The 22527-nt window shown below is 34.5% G+C and overlaps 1 protein-coding gene across 1 annotated transcript; it reads right to left on the bottom strand.

The window, feature by feature from the left end:
* Positions 1 to 41: 41 nt before the first annotated feature.
* On the bottom strand, positions 42 to 10757 carry LOC145624223 (cyclin-C1-1-like). Its single transcript, XM_081677223.1, has 9 exons — positions 10599 to 10757; positions 10370 to 10476; positions 4411 to 4450; positions 2795 to 2839; positions 1496 to 1614; positions 1289 to 1406; positions 905 to 949; positions 566 to 713; positions 42 to 374 (listed from the first exon to the last, which is right to left on the bottom strand). Exons 1-9 carry the CDS (start codon positions 10628 to 10630, stop codon positions 270 to 272), a joined length of 759 nt encoding a protein of 252 aa, XP_081533349.1. The 5' UTR covers positions 10631 to 10757; the 3' UTR covers positions 42 to 269.
* Positions 10758 to 22527: the final 11770 nt, after the last annotated feature.

Raw genomic sequence — 22527 nt, 5'->3', positions numbered from 1 at the left:
ATTCATAGTACTACAATTGACAATATATTAACAAAATCAGATGAGAGAACAGAGAAATTAATCAAATTATTGTGTGATGGTCAATTGATTGGCAACATGCCTCATGGTTGCAACTGAACATTATCCAAAAAAACGCAAGGGCTCTACGCATCTACATGCTCACTTTAGAGATAACAGGTGAATTTCTATCAATCTACACAAAACTACAGCTAAATCTTATCACGAGCATAAACAAAACTACTCTGAGAATCACTGGTCTGGCTGAATCGTTATGATCTTGAAGGCAGCTTGCCGAATATAACGTTGACCCTTTCTTCAATGTTATTCTTCATGCTGTCATAGAAGTCTAGTATCTCCATTGAGATGTTCTTCACCTAAAATTATATGTATTAAAGTTAATGATCATGCTCTCTATATGGGCAAAAAGCATGTGCATGGAAAGCATTACATGATTTTTTTTTTTGTTTTTTTTTTTTATGTGAAAAGAATTGTTAACATAAAAATAAGTTTGCTATTGCTTCCACCTGTGAATATTGAGAAGGGAAAATATGTTGTGAATACTAACCACATTCATGTCAACTCGAAGCTCTTCAAACCAAGCAACACTATCTTTATCTTTTGACACACTAGCTATGTATATGCATGCCAATGCGATCAAATGTGGAGGATGGATTAGAATAAGATCCATCTTATATGTGTCGTTGACAATTCCCCTGCATAATTGAAACATGGTATATGAGTCGCACAATCCTCGTGAAGGCTTTTATTTCTCAACAATGCCTGTTCTAAAAACCAACAATTTTGATAATTCAATAATGCTATGCAGATTCATAAATACTTATTTTGGTAAAGGGGGTTAATTGATAATTCCTCTGTGACAGTAACTTCCAATTTATAATCTTACCAAGTGAACTGCATTAGGTCCATCATACCAGCATCTTGGAGAAATCTGTAAAAGGATGAAAAGAAATATGCTGAGATATTCAATGCAGAAAAATTTATAGAAGATCATACGACTGAATGTTCCCATGAACAACAAATGCATGAATACAAGGTGCAGCGAATAAATTTTCAGATTGATGGGGTATATTTGTAATTAAATTCAAATATTTGTAAGACATCTAATTAATTGAGAATTTGAGATCAAGGGCTAGTATTAGAGATCTTAATTATACAGATTAGTTCTCTCTCCTACATCATAGAGGCAACGAATAAAGTCATGTTAAAATAATGATACTAATAAAACATCAGAAGATGAGGAGCAATAACAACAGTACAAGATACTTACTGAGTAAGTGAACGATAAGGATGAAATACAACTAAATAGTAGTTTAGGGCTTCTAAAATCTTCATTTCCATTTCCAGGATATCTTTGATGTCAAATCGGTATCGTATATCTTCAGGATCTGCCACAATTCATGACGCAGTTTGTCAGCCAAAGAATGGAGCATCAAGGAGCTTCACTAAACACAAATGGTGAGGTAGCAGGTATTACATATTTTTTTGATGTAAAATACCAGGAGTCTAGCCTGTACAGTACTCTCTTCAGCTTTTGCAGCCAAGTACAAGGAAGTTAATGCAACTAGACGTGGATCAAATTCTGTCAAACTCTTCCTGCAAAACAAATTATAAAACAAAAAGAATAGAAATCAACTTCCAATCTGAGACAATCTTATGCATTCTCTAACTTTTTAGGAAATGCAGTCCACCAGCTTTCAAATCAACTTTCAAGTTTCAAATTTTTTAGGACTTCATAGCTTTCAATATTTCTTTCCAAACCAGTTAGGTAAAAGGTTTTTTATTGTAAGAAACTAACCTTGTAAATTTGACATTTTGTGAAAAAACTACATTATTAAAAAAAATGTCGTAACTAACTACCTTATAAAACACACAATGTTTGTAATATTGTACCTTATGCTGGATTTCCTCCGTTAGCCCTAGCTTTGGAAAAAAAAAAAAGTGATAATAGGGGTCATTAAATGTCACGTGAGAGGCACGTGACATGGTCAACGCCAGAAAACTAGGTCAGCGAGGAAAATCTGGCATAAGGTAGCATTTTACAACATTTTGTGTTTTATAAGATATTTTATTACCACATTTTTTTTACAAGGCAGTTTTTCACAAAAATGTCAAATTTAAAAGGTAGTTTCTCAGAAAAAAGGGAAGGGAAAATGTCAAAGTCTACATTATGTCAAGTTGCGAAACCATGATTAGCAAACTACACTACTAACCAAGTTTCAGGTGATAACAAATTTACTTCCATGAATATGAGAGCAAACTTCAGATCTGTACCAAACAGTGATGTCAAAGTGTGCCTTGAGTACAAGCAAATTTGAGTTCGGACCAAATCTGAGATACATATGTAGCTCACACAATACACCAAACAAATCAAGTTGATGCACACTTCAACCTTAGTTATGTTTTGCATCAGAATACTTTGCTTCCCAAACTTAAACCTATGCACTGTGATGTAGCTGCAAATGTTATGTGATGTCATTATGTCAATTTGTCCAACCAATACATAAGATCCTCACAGGATGGAAGGAAGAAAATGTGCCCCTCATGCTGAAAGCCAAAGGCCCAAAAGTCCAGCCTAGTACTATGAGTAAGAAAAAAAAAATCATATTTTCTACACAAGTTTTTCTAGCATAGAAGTTGTCACTACATCTAAAGATATTTCTAAATCCAAAAGCAATTTACTAGCATAAACCATCATACAATTCTGAAGACCGCTACTCCTTGACAGAAAAAACATACAATTACAACTCCAATATAAAAGTATTCATGAAGATACCTGGTATAAACACGTCTCATATATGTGATGGCAGTAGCAACAACCCTGCAAGAGTGAGGAGTTATCAGAGATTAATAATGTCAAGAGACTCTAGACAGCCTAACGATGACAGAGTTCTTTCATCTTTCATAACATATCGGTACTTTCGGGGTTGAGTGAGTAAGATAAATATGCAATGACAGCTATGAATAAACAATTACCTTGGCCAGAATAATTGAAAAAAACATCTGAGGCATTCAGGCCACAAACTAAATATAATATTTACATCTGAATAATTATATAATATGCTGAAAACTAAATACAAACTGATGTAAATATGTATGTGCCTATAGTTTACATTCTCATTTATATAATGCAGATAATACAATTTCAATCGGAGATTTTTCACTACACTCAGGGTATTTTTTGCACCTTTTGATAATTATTGCTCATTTGGATCATCAAATGAGCCAAAAATACTCTTAGATGCACATTACATCCACACGTAAACAATAATTTTTAATTTTCTAACCTCTCACATAAAAGGTACTTGTAATATTTATTAGGTGACTAATATAAGATTTTTTTCTAAGATGTGCCCCTAAGGTAGTCGAGTTTCTAAGGTGTACCCATGCTTTTTCAAATTTCTAAGTTGTACCCATCAACTCACTACCATTAATGAATGGTACCCTCCTTGGGACTTCCACGTCACCTAAAGTTAACTATAAATTTAATAAAAAGATGATAAAAGGTAAGGAAATGATACGAGAAAGAAATCTTAACCACAACCACCCTAATAACGAAAACTAAAGCCACGAAATCACACTCTCAATTAACTTTTAAATAACTAATAAGGGTACATTTTAGTATTGATATGAAGTTGAAGGGCACGGCCTAGAAACTTGAAAAAGCATAGGTACACCTTAAAAACTCAGATACCTTAGGGGTATAGCTTAGAAAAACCCAAAAAAATTCTTCCAAGTTTTTCTGTAAAATATCTATTAGTATACTCAATGTGCAAATTAATAGCATATACGTAGTACCTCTTTGTTGTTCCTTAACATTTTCATGTTCTCGATTTATTGTAACTTTAGCATTCTTTGTTACTTTGAGTTTCAAGTGTGGTTGACTAATTAATTTGTATTATATTATCATATTTACATAATATTTACTCATGATGTTATACCAAAAAATTTGAGTCCTTTTCATTATTTAATCATAAAACTGAAGTTATAGAATAATATTTTAGTAGTATTAATATCAAAATTGTAAAGATTTGCTTCATTCTATAGATATTGATGCAATTTTTTTTTTAGTATTGTTGAAAATAAATAGCCCTTCTAAATTAAATTTTGATCAAATTCACAAATTTATAATATCTGGCGCATTGCCTAGACTAATAACTAGTTATTTATACAATGAGAAAGAATTGATGTAATGACTTATTGACACATTAAACAACAATTTAGAGTGCTTTAAGACAAAGAAAGAGCTCTGAAATAAATTTATGAGGCATCTCTTACTCATGCCAGAACTCTAAACTACAGAGGATGCGTAATAAATGAGTAAAAAAGCAACTCTCAGTTAAAGCTCAATTTTAAAAGGAATGTGGATAGCAGTAGAGATAGACTTCCAACCTTTGCCTTACTTTCACAAGCTGAGCCATCTTTGTAATATCTGCATTCCAAGAAAGGGCCATTGATCAATAAAAGAGTGGTCATGTTGAAGACAAATTTCTAAGCAGTCAAGACCCAAAGGCCAAACCAATGAACTGCCAATGTAAAGGGGTGAATAAGGCACTAAAGCAGACCATTGAATCCAGCCACTCTTTTTAGCATCTACCTCATATTTCCACAAAAGAAAGATGTGTAAATCCACAAAAGTTGCTTGTAGTCTTGTAGACACAATGATATATTTACAGCATGAACAAGGCAAGCCTACAACAAACATTCGCTTAAGCAGCTTTAACACGTTCCTTGTAGCAATGTGTTTTCCAAACAAAGTAACAAACTGAGAAAGTGAGAAGTGAAGGTGTCACCAAGATAAGGCATAGTTTCACTAACTGTATACCATTGTGGTGGCTTATATCTATGCTAAGTTCCATCACAATTGATCTATTCAATAGGGGTTCGGATCTCCCATCCAACCCAAATTCTAACTTAAACGATAGAAGATTTCATTTCAAAAAAACCACATTGATCACTTTCATCATTTTCCATTTGTTCCAAATGTGATTTAAATGCTATTAACTAGCTGCTAAGGAACTCGAGTTCCTATATACTTCGCATTTACATTTCTATCTTTCCATAGACGAAGTACGGTTTATCCTCAAGTAGAAAAACATTCTTTCATTATCGTCCTTCGACATTCAAGACAACTAAAGCAAGATAAATTCCCACTTATCCATCATTAATTCCTTGCCTTACAGCATAGAGAACATTCATAAGACATCATGTTATCAAATATACAACTCACTTGCTCCAAAACACACTACATTTTATAAATAATGAATTACAAAAAAAGTAACTTCCTTCTAAACCCTTTTAGTTATATTCAACATATATATACATTTTCAGTCATTCAACATGTTCCCGGAGTCGAGGGTATCGCACTTCCTGCCATCCCCTCCCCAGACTCGCCGTTACCCCTCTCCTCCAACGGAGATGGAGGGTGCCCTGAAATGGCTAGACTCTCTCCGTCGGAAGGAGGAGCATTTAATTCTGCCTCCACCAAGGCTACTGGTTCACGAGGGTCTTCCATTACCAAAAAGAATGGAGGTCGTGCCCTTGGAGTTCGTCACTCAAGGACACAACATCGAGATTCCGTGTCGCCGTATAGCTATGTTCGTAACCAAGGAGGAGGTAGTCGGGGTTCAAATTCAGGTGAGCTATTATCTCGGCCAAACGGTGTTCCAGAGATCCCTCTTTTAATGACCCCGATCAAGCTAGAGGATGTGGGTCCAATGCAGGCGAAGGAATACTGGAAGGATTGGGACAGCTTCTTCATCCCAATTCCAGTTCAACTATTTCTGAATAGTGGCTCAAAATCTACCCTCCATCGTTCCCTTAAACATGAAAATTATAGTTTGGAACATTAGAGGTGCGAATAATGAGGAATTTGTTCCTCATGCAAAGGATATAGTTGATTCTCATCACCCTAATATCTTTGTTTTTCTGGAAACAAAGGCTGTCTCTACGCGTGCTGCTCACGTTTTAACAAAATTAGGGTTTGATGATTATAAGGCAATCGAACCAAATGCTAGTAGAGAAGGCGTCTGGATCTTTTGGAAAAGTGGAGTGGACCTCCTCTTCTTCTCGGATAAAGGAAATCTCTTCCATGGTCTCTTTCATTTTCGTAATGATATCCCAGAGGTTGTCATTACGGGAATGCATGCATCAAGCATCCCTAAGGAGAGGCATATTAACTGGCAGAATATGAAGGAGTCTATTCCTCCGGAGGAGACACCTTGGCTGCTATTAGGTGATCTAAACGAAGTTACCAATCAGTCTTAGAAGTCTGGGGGAAAGGTTTTTAGGCAAAATCAATGCAAGGATTTCAAGGCTTTCACTGACAAAGCAGGGTTGGTTGATCTAGGTTTCATTGGTGCCCCGTTTACTTGGACAAACACTAGGAAGGATGGTGCTCTTATTCGGCAGAGACTTGACAGGGCGCTTTCCAGCATGTCTTGGTTGGATTTCTTTCCACATACTAAGGTATATCATCTTACTCATACAAATTATTCTGATCATTGTCCTCTTTTAGTTGATATGACTAATCCGAGTGTTAAGGGTCCCTTCCCTTTGAGGTGCAAGGAGGTTTGGATAGAACACCCTGACTTTGCTAAGTTTTTTGTAAATAAATGGTATTCTACAAGTAATATTTTTTTGGAAGGCCTAGGTAATTTTAATAAAAATATTAGGTATTGGAATTCTAATATTTTTGGTAGTATTAAAAAAGAAAAAAAGAAACTTTTGGCTCGTTTAGATGGAATTCAATATTATCTTGCCTATAATAAATCGATTTTTCTAAGTAATTTGGAAAAAGATTTATTAGCAGAATTAGAAAATATTCATAGAAGGGAAAGGATAATTTGGGCTCAAAAAGCCGGCATTAATTGGCGAAAATATGCGGATCATAACACGAAATATTTTCATATTTTGGCCAAAATTAAAAAAAGTCAAGGGAAGATTTTAGCTTTAATGGATAATAATGGTATTTGGATAAAAGATTGTGGCAGATTAAAAATTTGGCAACAGAATATTTTAAGGATATTTTTCAATCTCGATTACAATCTTTTGTTACTAATATCAATTTTGAGAATATTTGTAGTCTCACTAATTCTAATAGGATTGTTATGTCCCGTCATCCTTCTTTTGATGAGATTAAAGAATGCTTGTTTAACATGAATCCAATGAAATGCCCTGGACAAGATGGTGTGCAACCTAAATTTTTTCAACATTTCTGGGCTGACTTAGGTAACTCGATTTGTAGCTTTGTTAGGAATTGCTTTGAGTCCTGTGAGATCCCTGGGGAGGTTAATCACTCTTACATAGCCTTGATTCCGAAGATTGATAACCCTTCTAAAATCTCTGAATTTAGACCAATTGGTCTGTGTAACACAAGCTATAAATTGATTACCAAATTGATCTCTAATAGAATCAAACCTTTTCTCTCAAATATAATTAATCCTCTTCAATCAAGCTTTATTCCAGGTCGTGGTATAGAGGACAATGTTATAGTGGTTAAGGAGATTGCACATGTTTTTAAGAAGGCTAAGAAAGGGAAGAATATTTGTGCTTTAAAGCTTGATCTCACCAAGGCTTATGATAGCCTAGAATGGCCTTTTATTGAGGATACTTTGAGATTTTTTTGGCTTTCCAGCTAGCCTTAGTAAGCTAATCATGAATTGTATATGCACCCCTAGGATAGCTGTTTTGTGGAATGGTGAAATATGTGATTTTTTACCCCCACTCGGGGTATTAGGCGGGGAGACCCTTTATCCTCCTATATCTTTGTTTTGTGCCTTGAAAGGCTTTCAATAATGATTGAGAATCATGTTAAAAGTGGTCTTGGAAGCCTATTAGGATCACCCCTTCAATCTTTATGTCTCACATATTTTATGCGGATGATGTGTTTTTATTTGAGAATTCTTCAATTGATAATGTCACAGAAATGATGAATATTATCAATAATTTTGGAGACTTATACTGCCGAATAAATCTTCAATGATTTTTCCTACAAAAATGAACCATGCTGTGAGGACTTATACTGCCGAATATTTTGGTTTCAAATGCTCCACATCTTTTGATATTTGGGTATAGAGATCAGTCTGAATAAGCTCAAGGCCTCTCATTATTTTGGTCTTTTAGACAAAACCATGGATATAATTAGGGGATGGCAAGCCAATCTTTTAAATCTAGCTGGAAGATGTACTTTGATTAAATCAGTTTTAAATTCCTATCCAGTGTATCATATGCAAACCAATCTTATCCCCTTCTCAGTTTTAGATAAACTTGAACAAAGATGTAGAAAATTCCTTTGGAATAAGGTGGATAATATTCAGTATAGGCCAAGGTTAGGCTGGAAATTTGTTACTATGCCTTTAGTTGCTGGTGGATTAGGAATTAGAAGACTTAGAGATTGGAATGTTTGTTTCATGGCTAAGCTAGGGTGGTCTTTACTGAATAATTCCTCTAAACTTTGGATAAGAATTTTTAATGAGAAATATTTAAAAAATTCAGCTTTCTTAGATTGCACTCCTAAGCCTTCTCATTCCCAAATTTGGAGAGACATTCTTAAGGGTAGGAAGCTCCTTGCCTCGGGTTTGAAAATTGGAATAGGGGATGGGACCACTACTTCATTATGGTTTCATCATTGGGTAGGTAAATCTCCCATTCACATTCTTTTAAATACAGAGGTTCCTCCAAGTAAAGCTCATTGGTTTGTGAAGAATATTATTCGGAATGGGGAATGGTTCCTTGATGAGATTAAGCATTTACTTCCTCTTCCTTTGATTTCAGAAATTCTTGCTACTCCTATATCTAAGTTCTCAGTGTGTGAAGATTTTATTCAGTGGCCAGCTTCCAAATCAGGTGTTTTTACTATTAAGTCTGCATACCATTCTCTAATTTCTCCTTCTTATGCTAATTTTTCCTATTACCACTCCTGGAAAACAATTTGGAAAACTAATGTGCCTCCTAAATATAAAATGTTGCTCTGGAATATCATGCATACTATCCTCCCAGTAGCTGAAAAATTAGCTACCATCCTTCCTATTATATCCCCTATATGAGCTCGATGTAACCTATATAGTGAATCACACTTGCATTTATTTAGGGACTGTTTTTCATCTTCAATATTATGGAAGGATATATTTGCTAAACTCCCCTTGCCAACTAATTTTAATTTTCATATTTTTTTTGGTATGGATTGGATGGATTGGTTGAAGTTTAATCTTGATTATGATAGTCATTGGAGGATGACTTTTACTATTGCTCTTTGGCACATTTGGAAGCATAGAAATATTGTTGTGTTTGACCTTAAAATGTTTCACTCGAGAGTGGTGTTTAGTAGTTTCATCATAGACTACCAGTGTACTAATCATATTATGCAGGGTAAAGCAATAGTTTCAGGTATGCCAAGCAGCTCAAGAACCTTGAAAACTTGGAGCCCTCCCCCTCAAGGATGGGTAAAAATCAACACGGATGGTGCTTGGGTTTCAATCAATGTGGCTGCAGGTGGTGGGGTTGTAAGGAAAGATGATGGTACTTGGATTATGGGGTTTTCGAGCAAGTACAATGCTGTTTCTGCTTTTGCTTCTGAATTGCTTGCGGTTAGGGAAGGATTAGCCATGGTAAAGAGGCTTCAAATGAAGGAAGTAGAGCTGGAGGTTGATGCTCTTTCATTAAGGGTTATGCTCAAGTCTGCTGGTAACAACATTCACCACGAACTTGCTGCTGTAATTAAGGATATTGAGGAAATCATCAAGTACTTTGATGTTTTTGACATTACTCATGTTCAGAGGGACTACAATGCAGTGGCACATGAACTTGCGGTCATTGGTCTTGAGATGAGTATAGGTCACACTCTTCATATGGTGTGCCCTGAGAAAATTAGACCTATCTATGAGGAGGAGCAGGCTGCATTAGCTGCGGCAGCTGCTGCTGGACATGATGACTAGTTCCTCAAGTTTCAAACTCTTGCTTAACACCAAGTTCTTTAGCTGTTTTTATGTTTATTTTGCTGCTTTTCGGAGGTGCACTATTAATACTCTAGGTAGAATGATCTCTAATTTTGTTAAAGTTTTTCTGAGATCATGTATTTTAGCTATTAGGCATGCTTCTAATTTTGTTTACGGAATGAAGCTGCTTGTATTTATATGTTGTAAACGTTTGAAGTAATTAATATTATCGTCTTTTATGTGTTAAAAAAAAAAAGAAAACTTAAGCTTCAATACTCCATCAAATTCAAAACCCACCTTGTTTATGTAAATAAAACATATACCAGATAAGAAATTCCGCCCAAAATTAAAAATTTATCACAATTGTAAAATAATAATTTAAAAAAAAGGAAAAAAACTTGAGAGAAAGAGTATACAATTGGAGATATGCATCTTAACGAGCTTGAAATCATCAAGGGTAATCCCACGATCTCTGTCAAGTTGCTGGACAACATCTACATCTTCTGGGTGCATCAATTGTTGGCTGCAATAATATTGTTCAATTGAAAATTAAATTAGTAAAAGAAATTAAAAGAAAAGGGTACTCGAAAATATAAATATAAATTGATTGACAAAATAGGGGGAATAATTGTAATTGTAACTTACTAGTGAGTTGAAGTCCAGAAATTGGCAGCCATAGTCGCCGGTTTAGAAGCAGAATTGAATGGAAGAGAGAAAACAGGAAGAAAGTTGGGTGATTGCCAATTTATTAAGGCACAGCGTGTCCGAGCAGTTTGAGCGCACGGGACCAAACAATACGAACCTCTTGAGTCTTGACTCGCTTCGACTCGAGTCGACCAATTGAACCAAGATCGATCCCAACTCGAACCGATTAATGGTGATTTAAAATCTAAAAACAACTTGGTCCAAACCACAAAAATCCAAAATCAACTTGACCTGAAAAAACTTGAGAGTTGATAATCTTGATATACATAGTAAAAGCTTATTAGACTTGAAAGTCCGAATCCAAATTCATGTCAATTGTAGTTTTACACCTCCAAACCTAAGTCTAACTCAGTAAATCCATATCCGCCTTTCTATATACAGATATACTATCTCTGTTGCATATTATTTGCAACGATTAGACATTTTTTATTCTCTACTTTATGTCAAATCGTTGCAAATAATATGTAACGGAGGTAGTATAATAGCAACTAGCGTTATATGCATGTGATGCGCGCGATAGTTTAAAATTTTACTTCATTCCTTTTTTTTAAATTGTATCACTTTGATTTTTGCACTATTCACATGGTTGACTTAATTTTTTCACCTTTATAAGATAAATAAATGTTATTATAGAATATATCATTATATTCATCATAATGTGTAGTTTCATAATATAATTTTTTTTTATACAATTTTTACTAATAAACAATTAAAGATATTAATGGTCAAAGTTGCGTCTCAGCAAATGTGTCGGTCAAACTAATGCAAATAAAAACAGAGGGAATATTTATTTTAATATTTATAATAATCCTTTCGTTTTTTTAAGTGTCTAATTGAAAATTTTGGCACTATTCACTAAACATTAAACATATTTTGTCAATGTATGTAAATTGTACAGAAGAAAAAATATAGTCTTGGGGGTAATTGTTGGAATACTCTCAATGAGTAGATAATTAATATTCAATTGTTATAATTTATAGTTAATGGTAATTAAATATATTATTAGACAAAGTTTTGCATCGGCATGCTTGTCATGTCATTATGGGGCACTTAAAAAAATGGAGGGAGTATGATTTTGTCACTAATTAAAATGGGAAAATGTTGCTCTCACTGTGTTTTAATAAGTGTCATAATTTGACCGATACATAGTTTAGGCAATTTAATTGACTTAAATAAAATAAAAGGTAAGTTGGGTAGGTTGAGTATTAAAAAATTATAAAAAAAATATAGTGAGGTTAATAGTTTATTGAAAATTAATGAATGTGAGAGGAAAGATATAATTAAAAAAAGTAGTAGTAAGTTTAGGTGGGGACCATGAGAGGAGAGAGATATAATATTTAAATGTAGTGTTTTTTTTTTTTTTTTTTTTTGCCAAGATAGAAAGTGTAACACTTATTAAAACACGGTCGGATTTGGTAAGTGTAACACTTATTAAAACATGGAGGGATTAAAAAGAAATGGCAACATATTGGATTTGGGCTGGATGCGGGTAAATTCGAATTCAATATGTTTAGTAAACGAACTCTAGACTCGGATCCGGATTCGATATATATATATATATATATATATATATATATATATATATATATATATATATATATATATATATATATATTGCTTTATTGTCCCTTATAAACTTTATTTTTTAATCATATTAGAATGAAACCTTGTGCAATAGATGCACGGTTGTTCAATTACCATTTAAAACGAATTTTTTTTTTCTAAGGTCACATGTAAAATTATACGAAGTATTAAATTTTTTATTTATTTAAAAAATGAATTTTAGAAAGTTTGGTTTATATTTTAGGTAAAGCAAATGTAATAATTGAGATAAAATCTTTTCTTAAAGTAATATTTTTTTTTTGAAGAAAAGTAATAATTTTCTTAAAGCAACGACTATTGGAGGATTTTTTAAGCAAGTGTTATTGGAGGGAAAATTTTTAACACAATGTTGCCAAGTGTCTTTATTGGTTTCGTCTTTAGTAATATGTAAAAGAATAGATTTCTTAAAGCAACGATTATTGGAGGATTTTTTTAGAAAGTGTTATGGAGAGAAAATTTTTAACACAATGTTGCCAAGTGTCTTTATTGGTTTCGTCTTTAGTAATATGTAATAATAGATCCGAGTTTGAATTCGATCCAACTTGTAATTTTTGAATCCAAATCTGGTCCGCTTATTCGGACCTTCAAAGATCCGATTATATATATATATATATATATATATATATATATATATATATATATATATATATATATATATATATATATATATATATATATATATATATATAATTGCTTGATTGATTGTCCCTTATAAACTTTATTTTTTATATCATACTAGGATGAAACCCCGTGCAATAGATGTACGGTTGTTCAATGAAAATTTTAAGATACAACAGCCTGTACCTTGCTTGGTACAGACAAAAAGCGCAGAAAGAACATGTAGTTGTTTTGTAAATAATATACCGCTGTTTTTTAAAGAACATATAGCAGTTTTGTAAGGAACATCCAATCTTATGTTTTTTTTATATGTATGAAGAACATCTGTAATATTAATAAAGAACATGAAAATATTATGTAATGAACATTATTTATATATATTTACCATAATTTTAAGACAAGATTAAATGAACATTATATCACAAATAAAAGTTTATTACACTGACAATCAAAGAATATAAACATATATATATGTTCTTTTCACTTTTTTTGGTGCAAATATGTTCTTTTACTTTAGGTATATGTTATTTACATTATAATAATATATTCTTTTCCTTACAGTTGTATTTTTTTTTATATTTGTATAATATGTTCGTTTTGTGAAATGATGGTACGATGCAAGGTACCCACGCCCATAGGAACCACACTTTGGTTGTTCAATTATCATTTAAAACGAATTTTTTTTCTAAGGTCACATGTAAAATTATATGAAGATTGAGTTTTATTTAATTTTTTATTTTTTATTATAGCCACATATAAAATGAATTTTAGAAAGTTTGGTTTATATTTTATGTAAAGCAAATGTAATAATTGAGATAAAATCTTTTCTTAAAGTAATAATTTTCTTAATGCAATGATTATTGGAGGATTTTTTTAGCTAGTGTTAAGTTATTGGAGGGAAATTTGTAACACAATGTTGCCAAGTGTCTTTATTGGTTTCGTCTTTAGTAATATGTAATAGATAGATAGATTGCTTGATTGTCCCTTATAAACTTTAATTTTTATATCATACTAGGATGAAACCCCGTGCAATAAATGCAAAATGCACGGTTATTCAATTATCATTTAAAACGAATTTTTTTTCTAAGGTCACATGTAAAATTATACAAAGTATTGAGCAATTTTTTTTAATTATAGCCATATATAAAATGAATTTTAGAAAGTTTGGTTTATATTTAATTTATGTAAAGCAAATGTAATAATTGAGATAAAAACTTTTCTTAAAGTACAGTAATAATTTTCTCAAAGCAACGATCATTGGAGGATTTTTTCAGCAAATGTTATTGGAGAGAAAATTTTTAACACAATGTTGTCAAGTGTCTTTATTGGTTTCGTCTTTAGTAATATGTAATCATCAATCTATCTATCTATTAACCTATACTAAAAGCGAACCTAAGATGACCACGTACCTTGTCACAATGTCATCAATTATTTTCCCGCTACTTTCATATTTCCTTATTAAATTATTATATTTTATTATATTATATGTGTGATTAATATGGATAAAAATCTTCATTGACACAATTTTGTTTAGAAGGATTTACGTAATATTTTAGTTAGTGTATAATGTGTTGCTTATTTCTAAATGTAATCTATATATTATACTAAAAGACAAGCGCCTCAATGTGAGGATGACAAATGTCACTCTCTCATTGGCTTATCTTAAGTATTAAATATATCTATATAATTATTGTTTACATATTCAAGCATAGTTATTTTTGTTAAACTTCAAACAATAAAAGCAAGTTTCTATACATGCATAAGATTTTCATGATTTCCTAACATAAATATTGATTTAATTTTTTTTATAATAAATATTTTGTAACACCCCCAAAATTTGAATCTTTAAAAACAATAAGAGTAACCTTTAACTTTCAAAAACCCAACCATCGAACTCTGGAAGTGTTACTGCTACACTTATTTTCCGTAGAAAATAAATGCAAAGCAAAAATAACATAATGTTTAAAATAACTAAGTGGTCTAAGTTGTGGCAAATAAAATAGTCATTACATCAAACTGCAATTATTTGAAGCCAATAGCTGCGAGGAAATAATTAAATTCGGGGATAAACTAAATTGTCTTAGCTACGTGATTATTCTAACGTCTCCTCACACGTAACCGAGTACCCTTTCTACCAACCTGCAAAATAAATCAGAAACTAGAAAAGAGAGAAGACTCCCAAAAATCAGATAAACTGAGTAATTCCAACTCCATCCCGTAAAATAAATTAATTTTAGTTTAAAACAGTTTATACATAATATAGTCTCATAAATATTTTAACACTCAACCAAGTTCAAATAGTCACATAACATATTATTACTTTATTTAAGAAAGGGAAAGAGAACGCCAGTAAGCCGGGACTAGTCCCTGTCACCACCTACTTTACAGAGGGTCGCGCGTCACCCCAATTGGCCATAAAATAAAACAGAATGTCCCTAGTGTGCACACCCCTCACTAATACCCAGTGATTAGGAGGAAGACTAACAACAATATACAATAAATTAAACCAACTAGTAGCAACCATCACTACTAGTGGGAAACCTGTTCTTCACCCTTTCGGGTTTCATTTCCCTTCTTAAATTAAAATTCACTGTACATTTTATTAGATTAAATCATCCGATTACACTGTATACAAGTATAGCACAAATCAATTTCATTCCAAGTATCAATACTTCAATTTCAGTATTATTAGACTATGGTCATCCTACATGGCATATAGACCATCAATCACGTATAATCAATCATCCAATACCCAAGATTATATTTTTTAAAAAAAGCTCATACGATAACAAATAATCATATATTTTTTTTTTCGAAATTACATATAGTAGTACACAAAATAGAAAACTCATATATAATATATGATTCCATAATATCATACGATAACACACTCATCACATATAATTACATAAGCACGTATTTGACACATAATATTTCAAAATAATTTCCTAACGGGATTCTAAAGATGATGGACATTGAAAATTACCTTGATCGCGCGTAAAAACTCAAGGTAATTAACCTCCGAAACGTTCACCTAGTAGCCTTAGTCTACAAATAAACGAGTTCAAGTTAGTTTAGTATACTAATCGAATTAGTTAGGCAACCTCATTAATGCTTGATGCCTATTACTAATACACCACTACGTAAAAGAAAGGAAGTAGATTTTTTGTTTTTATACATAAAAGAGATGTCTGCCAACTTTTCTAACTTTGTAGATCAATTACTCATCTAACCCCACCATTGTTGCTCCCCTAAGAATCATCTTACAATTTACAGAAGACCAAACAAAACACCCCCCGCCCTTTTCCTTTTTTTTTTATACGAAAATAATAATAATAATAATTTTACAATTTGAAAATAATAATTAGTTTTAAAGTTTATTTATTTTTGAAAAGAAATCGTTGACTAAAAAAAATACTCCAAAATTAATACTCCAAAATTTGGGGTATTACATCTACTCCCCCTTAAAACGAAAGTTCGTCCTCGAACTTTAAAATTAGCTCTCAAAAAGTCTCACGCGAAGATAAAAGATCAGTTAGTATTACATTCTACCCCCCTTTAAAAGTTTCGACCTCGAAACTTGGCATACCTGGTCGAAAAGTTCCGGGTAACGTTTTTTCATATCATGCTCAGCTTCCCAAGTTGCTTCTTCAGAATTCTGATTAGACCATAGGACTTTAACTAACTTTACCGCCTTATTTCGGGTACTTCTCGTTTTGGTGTCGAGAATTTTCACAGGGCGTTCTTCGAAAGTTAAGGTCTTATCTAGCTCAATAGACTCGGGTTGGATAACATGGGTAGGGTCATGAACATATTTTCGGAGTTGGGAAACATGAAAAACATTGTGAACATTGGCTAACTCCATGGGTAAGGCTAGTTGATATGCTACCTCTCCAACTCTCTTCAATACTTCATACGGGGCAATGTATCTAGGACTTAACTTCCCTTTTCTACCAAACCGCATGACTCCCTTGGTAGGTGAAACCTTAAGTAAAGCCTTTTTCCCAACTTCAAATTCCACTATGCTCCTATTCTGGTCTGCATATGACTTTTGTCGATCCTGAGCTGCCTTCATGTTTGCCTGGATAATCCTAACTTGCTTCGTTGTTTCTTCAATCATTTCTGGCCCCAAAGTCAAAGACTCACTGATATCGCTCCAACACAAGGGACTTCTACATTTTCTCCCATACAACGCTTCATAAGGCGCCATTCCTATACTCGCATGATGGCTATTATTGTATGAAAATTTGATCATAGGTAATCTTTCATCCCATGCTCCACCAAAGTCCATCACACAAGCTCTCAACATGTCCTCCAAGGTCTGAATTGTTCTCTCTGTCTGTCCATCTGTAGCAGGGTGAAACGCTGTGCTAAACTTCAGGATAGTGCCAAATGCTTGCTGAAACATTTCCCAGAACTTTGATAAAAATCTTGGATCTCTGTCTGAAATAATATCTTTAGAAACTCCATGTAGCCTCACAATTTCTTTCACATAGGCAGCTGCCAATTGATTCACATTCCAAGTATCCTTTATTGCTATGAATCTTGCTGTTTTCGTTAAACGATCAACTATGACCCAAATAGCATTCTTTGCTGCCCTTGTAAGTGGTAATCCCATCACAAAATCCATAGATATAGACTCCCACTTCCATTCTGGCACATCTAACGATTGCAGCTTCCCTCCAGGTCTCATATGTTGTATCTTCACTTTCTGACATGTAAGGCACCTTGCCACAAACTCGGCTACTTCACGCTTCATGTTTGGCCACCAAAAATGTTTCTTAAGATCCTTATAGAGCTTATCTCCTCCTGGGTGCACAGAGTACGGGGTGTTGTGAGATTCTTCTAAAATCTTCCTTTTGAGATCTTCATTTTTAGGAATACACCATCTCCCTTTGTATTTCACTGTTCCACCATCATCTACATCAAACTCAGTTGCCGCTCCTTCTTCTTTCATCTTCCTCACCTTGGTCAACCACTCATCTAGCATTTGCTTCTCACGAATCTCATCATATATGGTAGGTTTGACTGACATTGCATTCAACCGAGCGTTCACTTGGTCATACTCTACAACCTCCAAGTTCAACTTCCTAAATTCTTCACAAAGTTCCTTGGATAAAATCATCAAGTTCACTGTATGACTTGTCTTCCTACTCAAAGCATCAACTACCTTGTTCGCCTTTCCTTCGTGATACAGAATGTCTGGGTTGTAATCGGTTAGCACCTCAAGCCATCTCCTTTGCCTCATGTTCAAATGAGTCTGTGTGAATATGTATTTAAGACTCTTATGGTCCGTATACACCTTACATCTCACACCATACAAGTAGTGTCTCCAGATCTTGAGAGCAAACACTACAGCTCCTAGCTCCAAATCATGAGTAGGGTAATTCTGTTCATGTTGCTTAAGCTGCCTTGATGCATAAGCTACAACCTTCCCATGTTGCATAAGTACACACCCAAAGCCATTCTTAGATGCGTCACTATAGATTTCAAACCCCTCAATCCCTGATGGTAAGGTTAAGACTGGTGCTGAGGTGAGTCTTCGCTTCAATTCTTGAAAAGATTGCTCACACCTCTCATCCCACTGAAACTTAGTAGTTTTCTTCATCAAATTTGTTAAGGGTTGAGCTATCCTCGAAAAGTCTTGTACAAATCTCCTATAGTATCCAGCAAGCCCTAAGAAACTTCTCACTTCGGTCACACTTTTGGGTCTTGGCCAATCAGAAACTGCTCGAATCTTAGATGGGTCCACCGCAACTCCTTCCTTTGAGATCACATGACCTAGAAATGCTACCTTCTCTAGCCAAAATTCACATTTTGAAAATTTGGCATATAAATTCTTCTCTCTAAGAATCTCCAACACTTTTCTTAGATGTTCTTCATGCTCTTCTCTATCCCTCGAGTACACCAAAATATCATCTATAAACACCACCACAAATTTATCTAAATATGGCTGAAAAGTTCTATTCATGAGATCCATAAAAGCTGCCGGCGCATTAGTGAGTCCAAAAGGCATAACAGTGAACTCATAATGTCCGTATCTTGTGCGAAATGCTGTCTTTGGTATATCTTCCTCAGCAATCCTCAACTGGTGGTATCCTGTCCTCAAGTCAATTTTTGAGAATATCCCAGCACCTTTAAGCTGATCAAACAAGTCCTCGATCCTAGGCAATGGATATTTTTTCTTTATAGTGACATTATTCAACTCTCGGTAGTCAATACACAACCTTAAGGATCCGTCCTTCTTTCTCACAAACAAAACCGGTGCTACCCAAGGTGAAACACTTGGCCTTATATAACCCTTCTCCAGCAACTCCTCCAACTGTACCTTCAACTCTTTCATCTCTGCTGGTGCCATTCTATATGGTGCTTTAGAAATAGCTCCAGTCCCAGGCACTAAGTCTATTTTGAAATCCATCTCCCTAACCGGCGGCATCCCTGGAATTTCATCTGGAAACACATCTTGGAATTCTCTCACCACTGGAATGTTCTCTATGGATTTCTCTTCTACACTCACATCTTGCACATGGCATAAATAAATAGGGTATCCCTTTCGGATATAAGAATGAAAAGTCATGGCTGACACAATACTGATCCCTGGTTTTGACACAACCCCCTGGTAAGAGATTCTATTCCCTCTTGGCCCCCTAAGAGACACCTTTTGGGTATGACACTCGATTCTAGCCTTATATTTACTAAGCCAATCCATCCCCAATATCACATCAAAGTCAGTTAAGTCAAACTGAATAAGGTTTGCAAGCAACTCAGTTCCAGCAATGTTAACTGGAATATCTTGGTATAGGGATCTACAAGGAACTACCTCCCCTGAAGGAATTGTTATATTGGTTTGACACAAGGATGAAGGTTTTAAAGCATGTTTATTCACAAAAGAAGTGGCTACAAAAGAATGAGATGCCCCAGAATCAAAAAGTAAGTAAGCAGGTTTTGAGTTCACGAGAAAAGTACCCGTCACAACGTCGGCATTAGAGTCAATCTCACTCTGGTTCATGACATAGATTCTTCCATTACTGGTCCTACCACTGCCATTGTGGTTGCTTCCTCCGCCATTGTTGTTGCTTTGGCCATTCCCTCCTTGAGCATTGCCATTTTGGCCCTGAGAATTGTTGTTGTTGAAGCGGTTGTTGTAGTTTGAGTTCCTCCCGTAACCACCTCCCTTATTGCCATTATTGTTACCTTGCCCATTCTGAGCTTGATTATTGCCATTCTGCTTCTTTGGGCACTCAAATTTCTTGTGACCAACCTCCCCACATTCAAAGCAAGTAAGCAAATCTCCATTGCAGTTGCGTCCTGGATGGCTCTTGTCACATTTACGGCATGGTCGGTTGCGAGATCCTTGCTGATTCTGTTGCCCCTGGCCCCGGTTATTATTGCTTTGATTGTTGTTGTTACGGCCTCCCTGCTGACCATTTCCACTATTCCCATTGCTATTACCCCCTAGGCGCGGTCTCTTGTCATAACCCTGAGGGTTCGATGAACTCTCACCATTTCCTTTCCTCTTATGCCTATCCTTGACCTCCTGTTCACGTTTCAAAATCCTTTCAATATTACAAGCTCTATCATAGGCCTCTTTATAAGTAGCAGCAGTACCAGCCCCGATCACCTTCTTTTGGATCCTAAAAGTCAGTCCATCTTCAAACTTCTGAGCCTTGGATCTCTCATCAGGCACTACATTAGGACAAAACCTTGCGTACTCATTAAATTTCTCAGCATACTCCTGCACACTCATACCAGCTGTTTGGTTAAACCTACTAAACTCACTGTATTTCTGCCTCTTGATATGCTCAGGAAAGAAACGGTCCCTAATTGTTGTCTTAAAAGCCTCCCAGTTAAAATTCTGTTGAGCTCTTATGGTGGCTCCTTCATTTTCCCACCAAATATCAGCAGCCTCACGTAAATAGAATGTGGCTTGATCCACCTTCTGAGCATCAGGGGTACCAGCAGCAGTGAAAATCTTGTCAAAGTCACGTACCCAGTTCTCAACCAACATGGGATCTTCCTTCCCCATAAATAGCGGAGGTTTCAATGCAGCAAGTTTCTTAGCCATAGCAGCTTGAGGGTCGTTGTCATTATTGTTGTGGTTGTTGTTGTTATTCAGCTGGTTTTGCAACAACATTCCAAGGTTCTGGTTCATTTGCTCAAGAGCTCTTAACCTAGCAGCAAGTTGTTCAGGAGTCTCAGCCATTTGCGCAATTCTTCTCCAACGAGACCTGGTGTAAACGTGGTAATTTTGCATACACAGTCTGCACAATTTCAACACTGGTGTTACCACCATACACATTTTAACACGACTTATTTAGATCGTGTGAATTGCCATTAAATAATCAACCATGACATGCTTCCATGTAACACATCAGCACATATAGAGACAAGAATTAAGCGATTTATTAAATCTTAATAACATTCAAAGAGTCGGCCAAATTCCAAACCAAATAATGCATCAACTTAGCATTAGACTATAAATTTGCGCATTGCCTTGTGATTTCACTATCACCCGACCAAGTCATTACTTGTCTTGACTAAAGTAAGCATAAGAAAATAAGAGCTTTGGCCTATATAAATACAATAGATAGAAAAGAAAAAAAAATGAATTGATTTTGATTAATAATTATAAAATAGCAAGGTATAAATATATTAATCAAAATTATTTTATTGCAAAACCAGAAGAGAATGAAAATTGTCTTTGAAATACTAGTACTAAATAGCTCAATAAACTACTAGTTACAAATAAACCAAAACTATAGTTCCTAGTCATAAGAAACTAGCTTTTATTTGTAAAACTAATATATAAAAATTTTAACCAAATAAACTAAACGTAGCTTTAAAAAAAAATGGATAATTCAATTACTATTTTCCCCTTGACTCTCACGAGCTTCACTTTCCTGGGGCTCATCCTCCTCCTCATCATCCAGGTTATAGTCAAAGTCTCGCTTGGCTTCCATCATTGCCTTCTCAAGGTAGTCCACATTAGGGATCCATTGTTCATCATAATAATACTTATCATTCGGTTTACCATTAATGTATAAGTCAACATACTTCTTTGTAAGTTGAGCATAGGGTCCCTTCCCAATTAACGTGTGTAGAAGGATTTGAGATCGCCTCTCTGGAGTGAGATAATCAGATTGGCCCCCAAGTATATTGTAATGAAAGTGCTCAATGCAGATATTTAAGCGGTACACGTAATGTCGAATATTTTCATTATAATTCATACGAATCCCGTAAGGAGAATCAGGTAATATATGTGTACTCTTCCTAGCACTCGACTTTCTTGCGGTTTTAAGTACTCGTACCATCTAATAAAAGAAATTAAATAATCACATAATAAGTATTAGATAAAAGTACTATAAAACACATAAATCCCTTATCGTGATTCTCACACTCACGGCTTTCCTAAGCTTAAATCAATTTTAAACTTATATACAAATTTTAAGCCTAAGTCTTTAATTTAATTCATTTTAGTCCCTAAATTTTGAAAAACCTGGGCTCTGCATACCAATTTGTAACACCCCCAAAATTTGAGTCTTTAAAAACAATAAGAGTAACCTTTAACTTTCAAAAACCCAACCATCGAACTCTGGAAGTGTTACTGCTACACTTATTTTCCGTAGAAAATAAATGCAAAGCAAAAATA

Source organism: Chenopodium album, chromosome 3 (assembly GCF_948465745.1).
Source record: "Chenopodium album chromosome 3, dcCheAlbu1.1, whole genome shotgun sequence".
NCBI lineage: Eukaryota > Viridiplantae > Streptophyta > Magnoliopsida > Caryophyllales > Amaranthaceae > Chenopodium > Chenopodium album.
The sequence above is the reverse complement of the archived record's forward strand: the minus strand, read 5'-3'. Positions and strand labels throughout refer to the sequence as shown.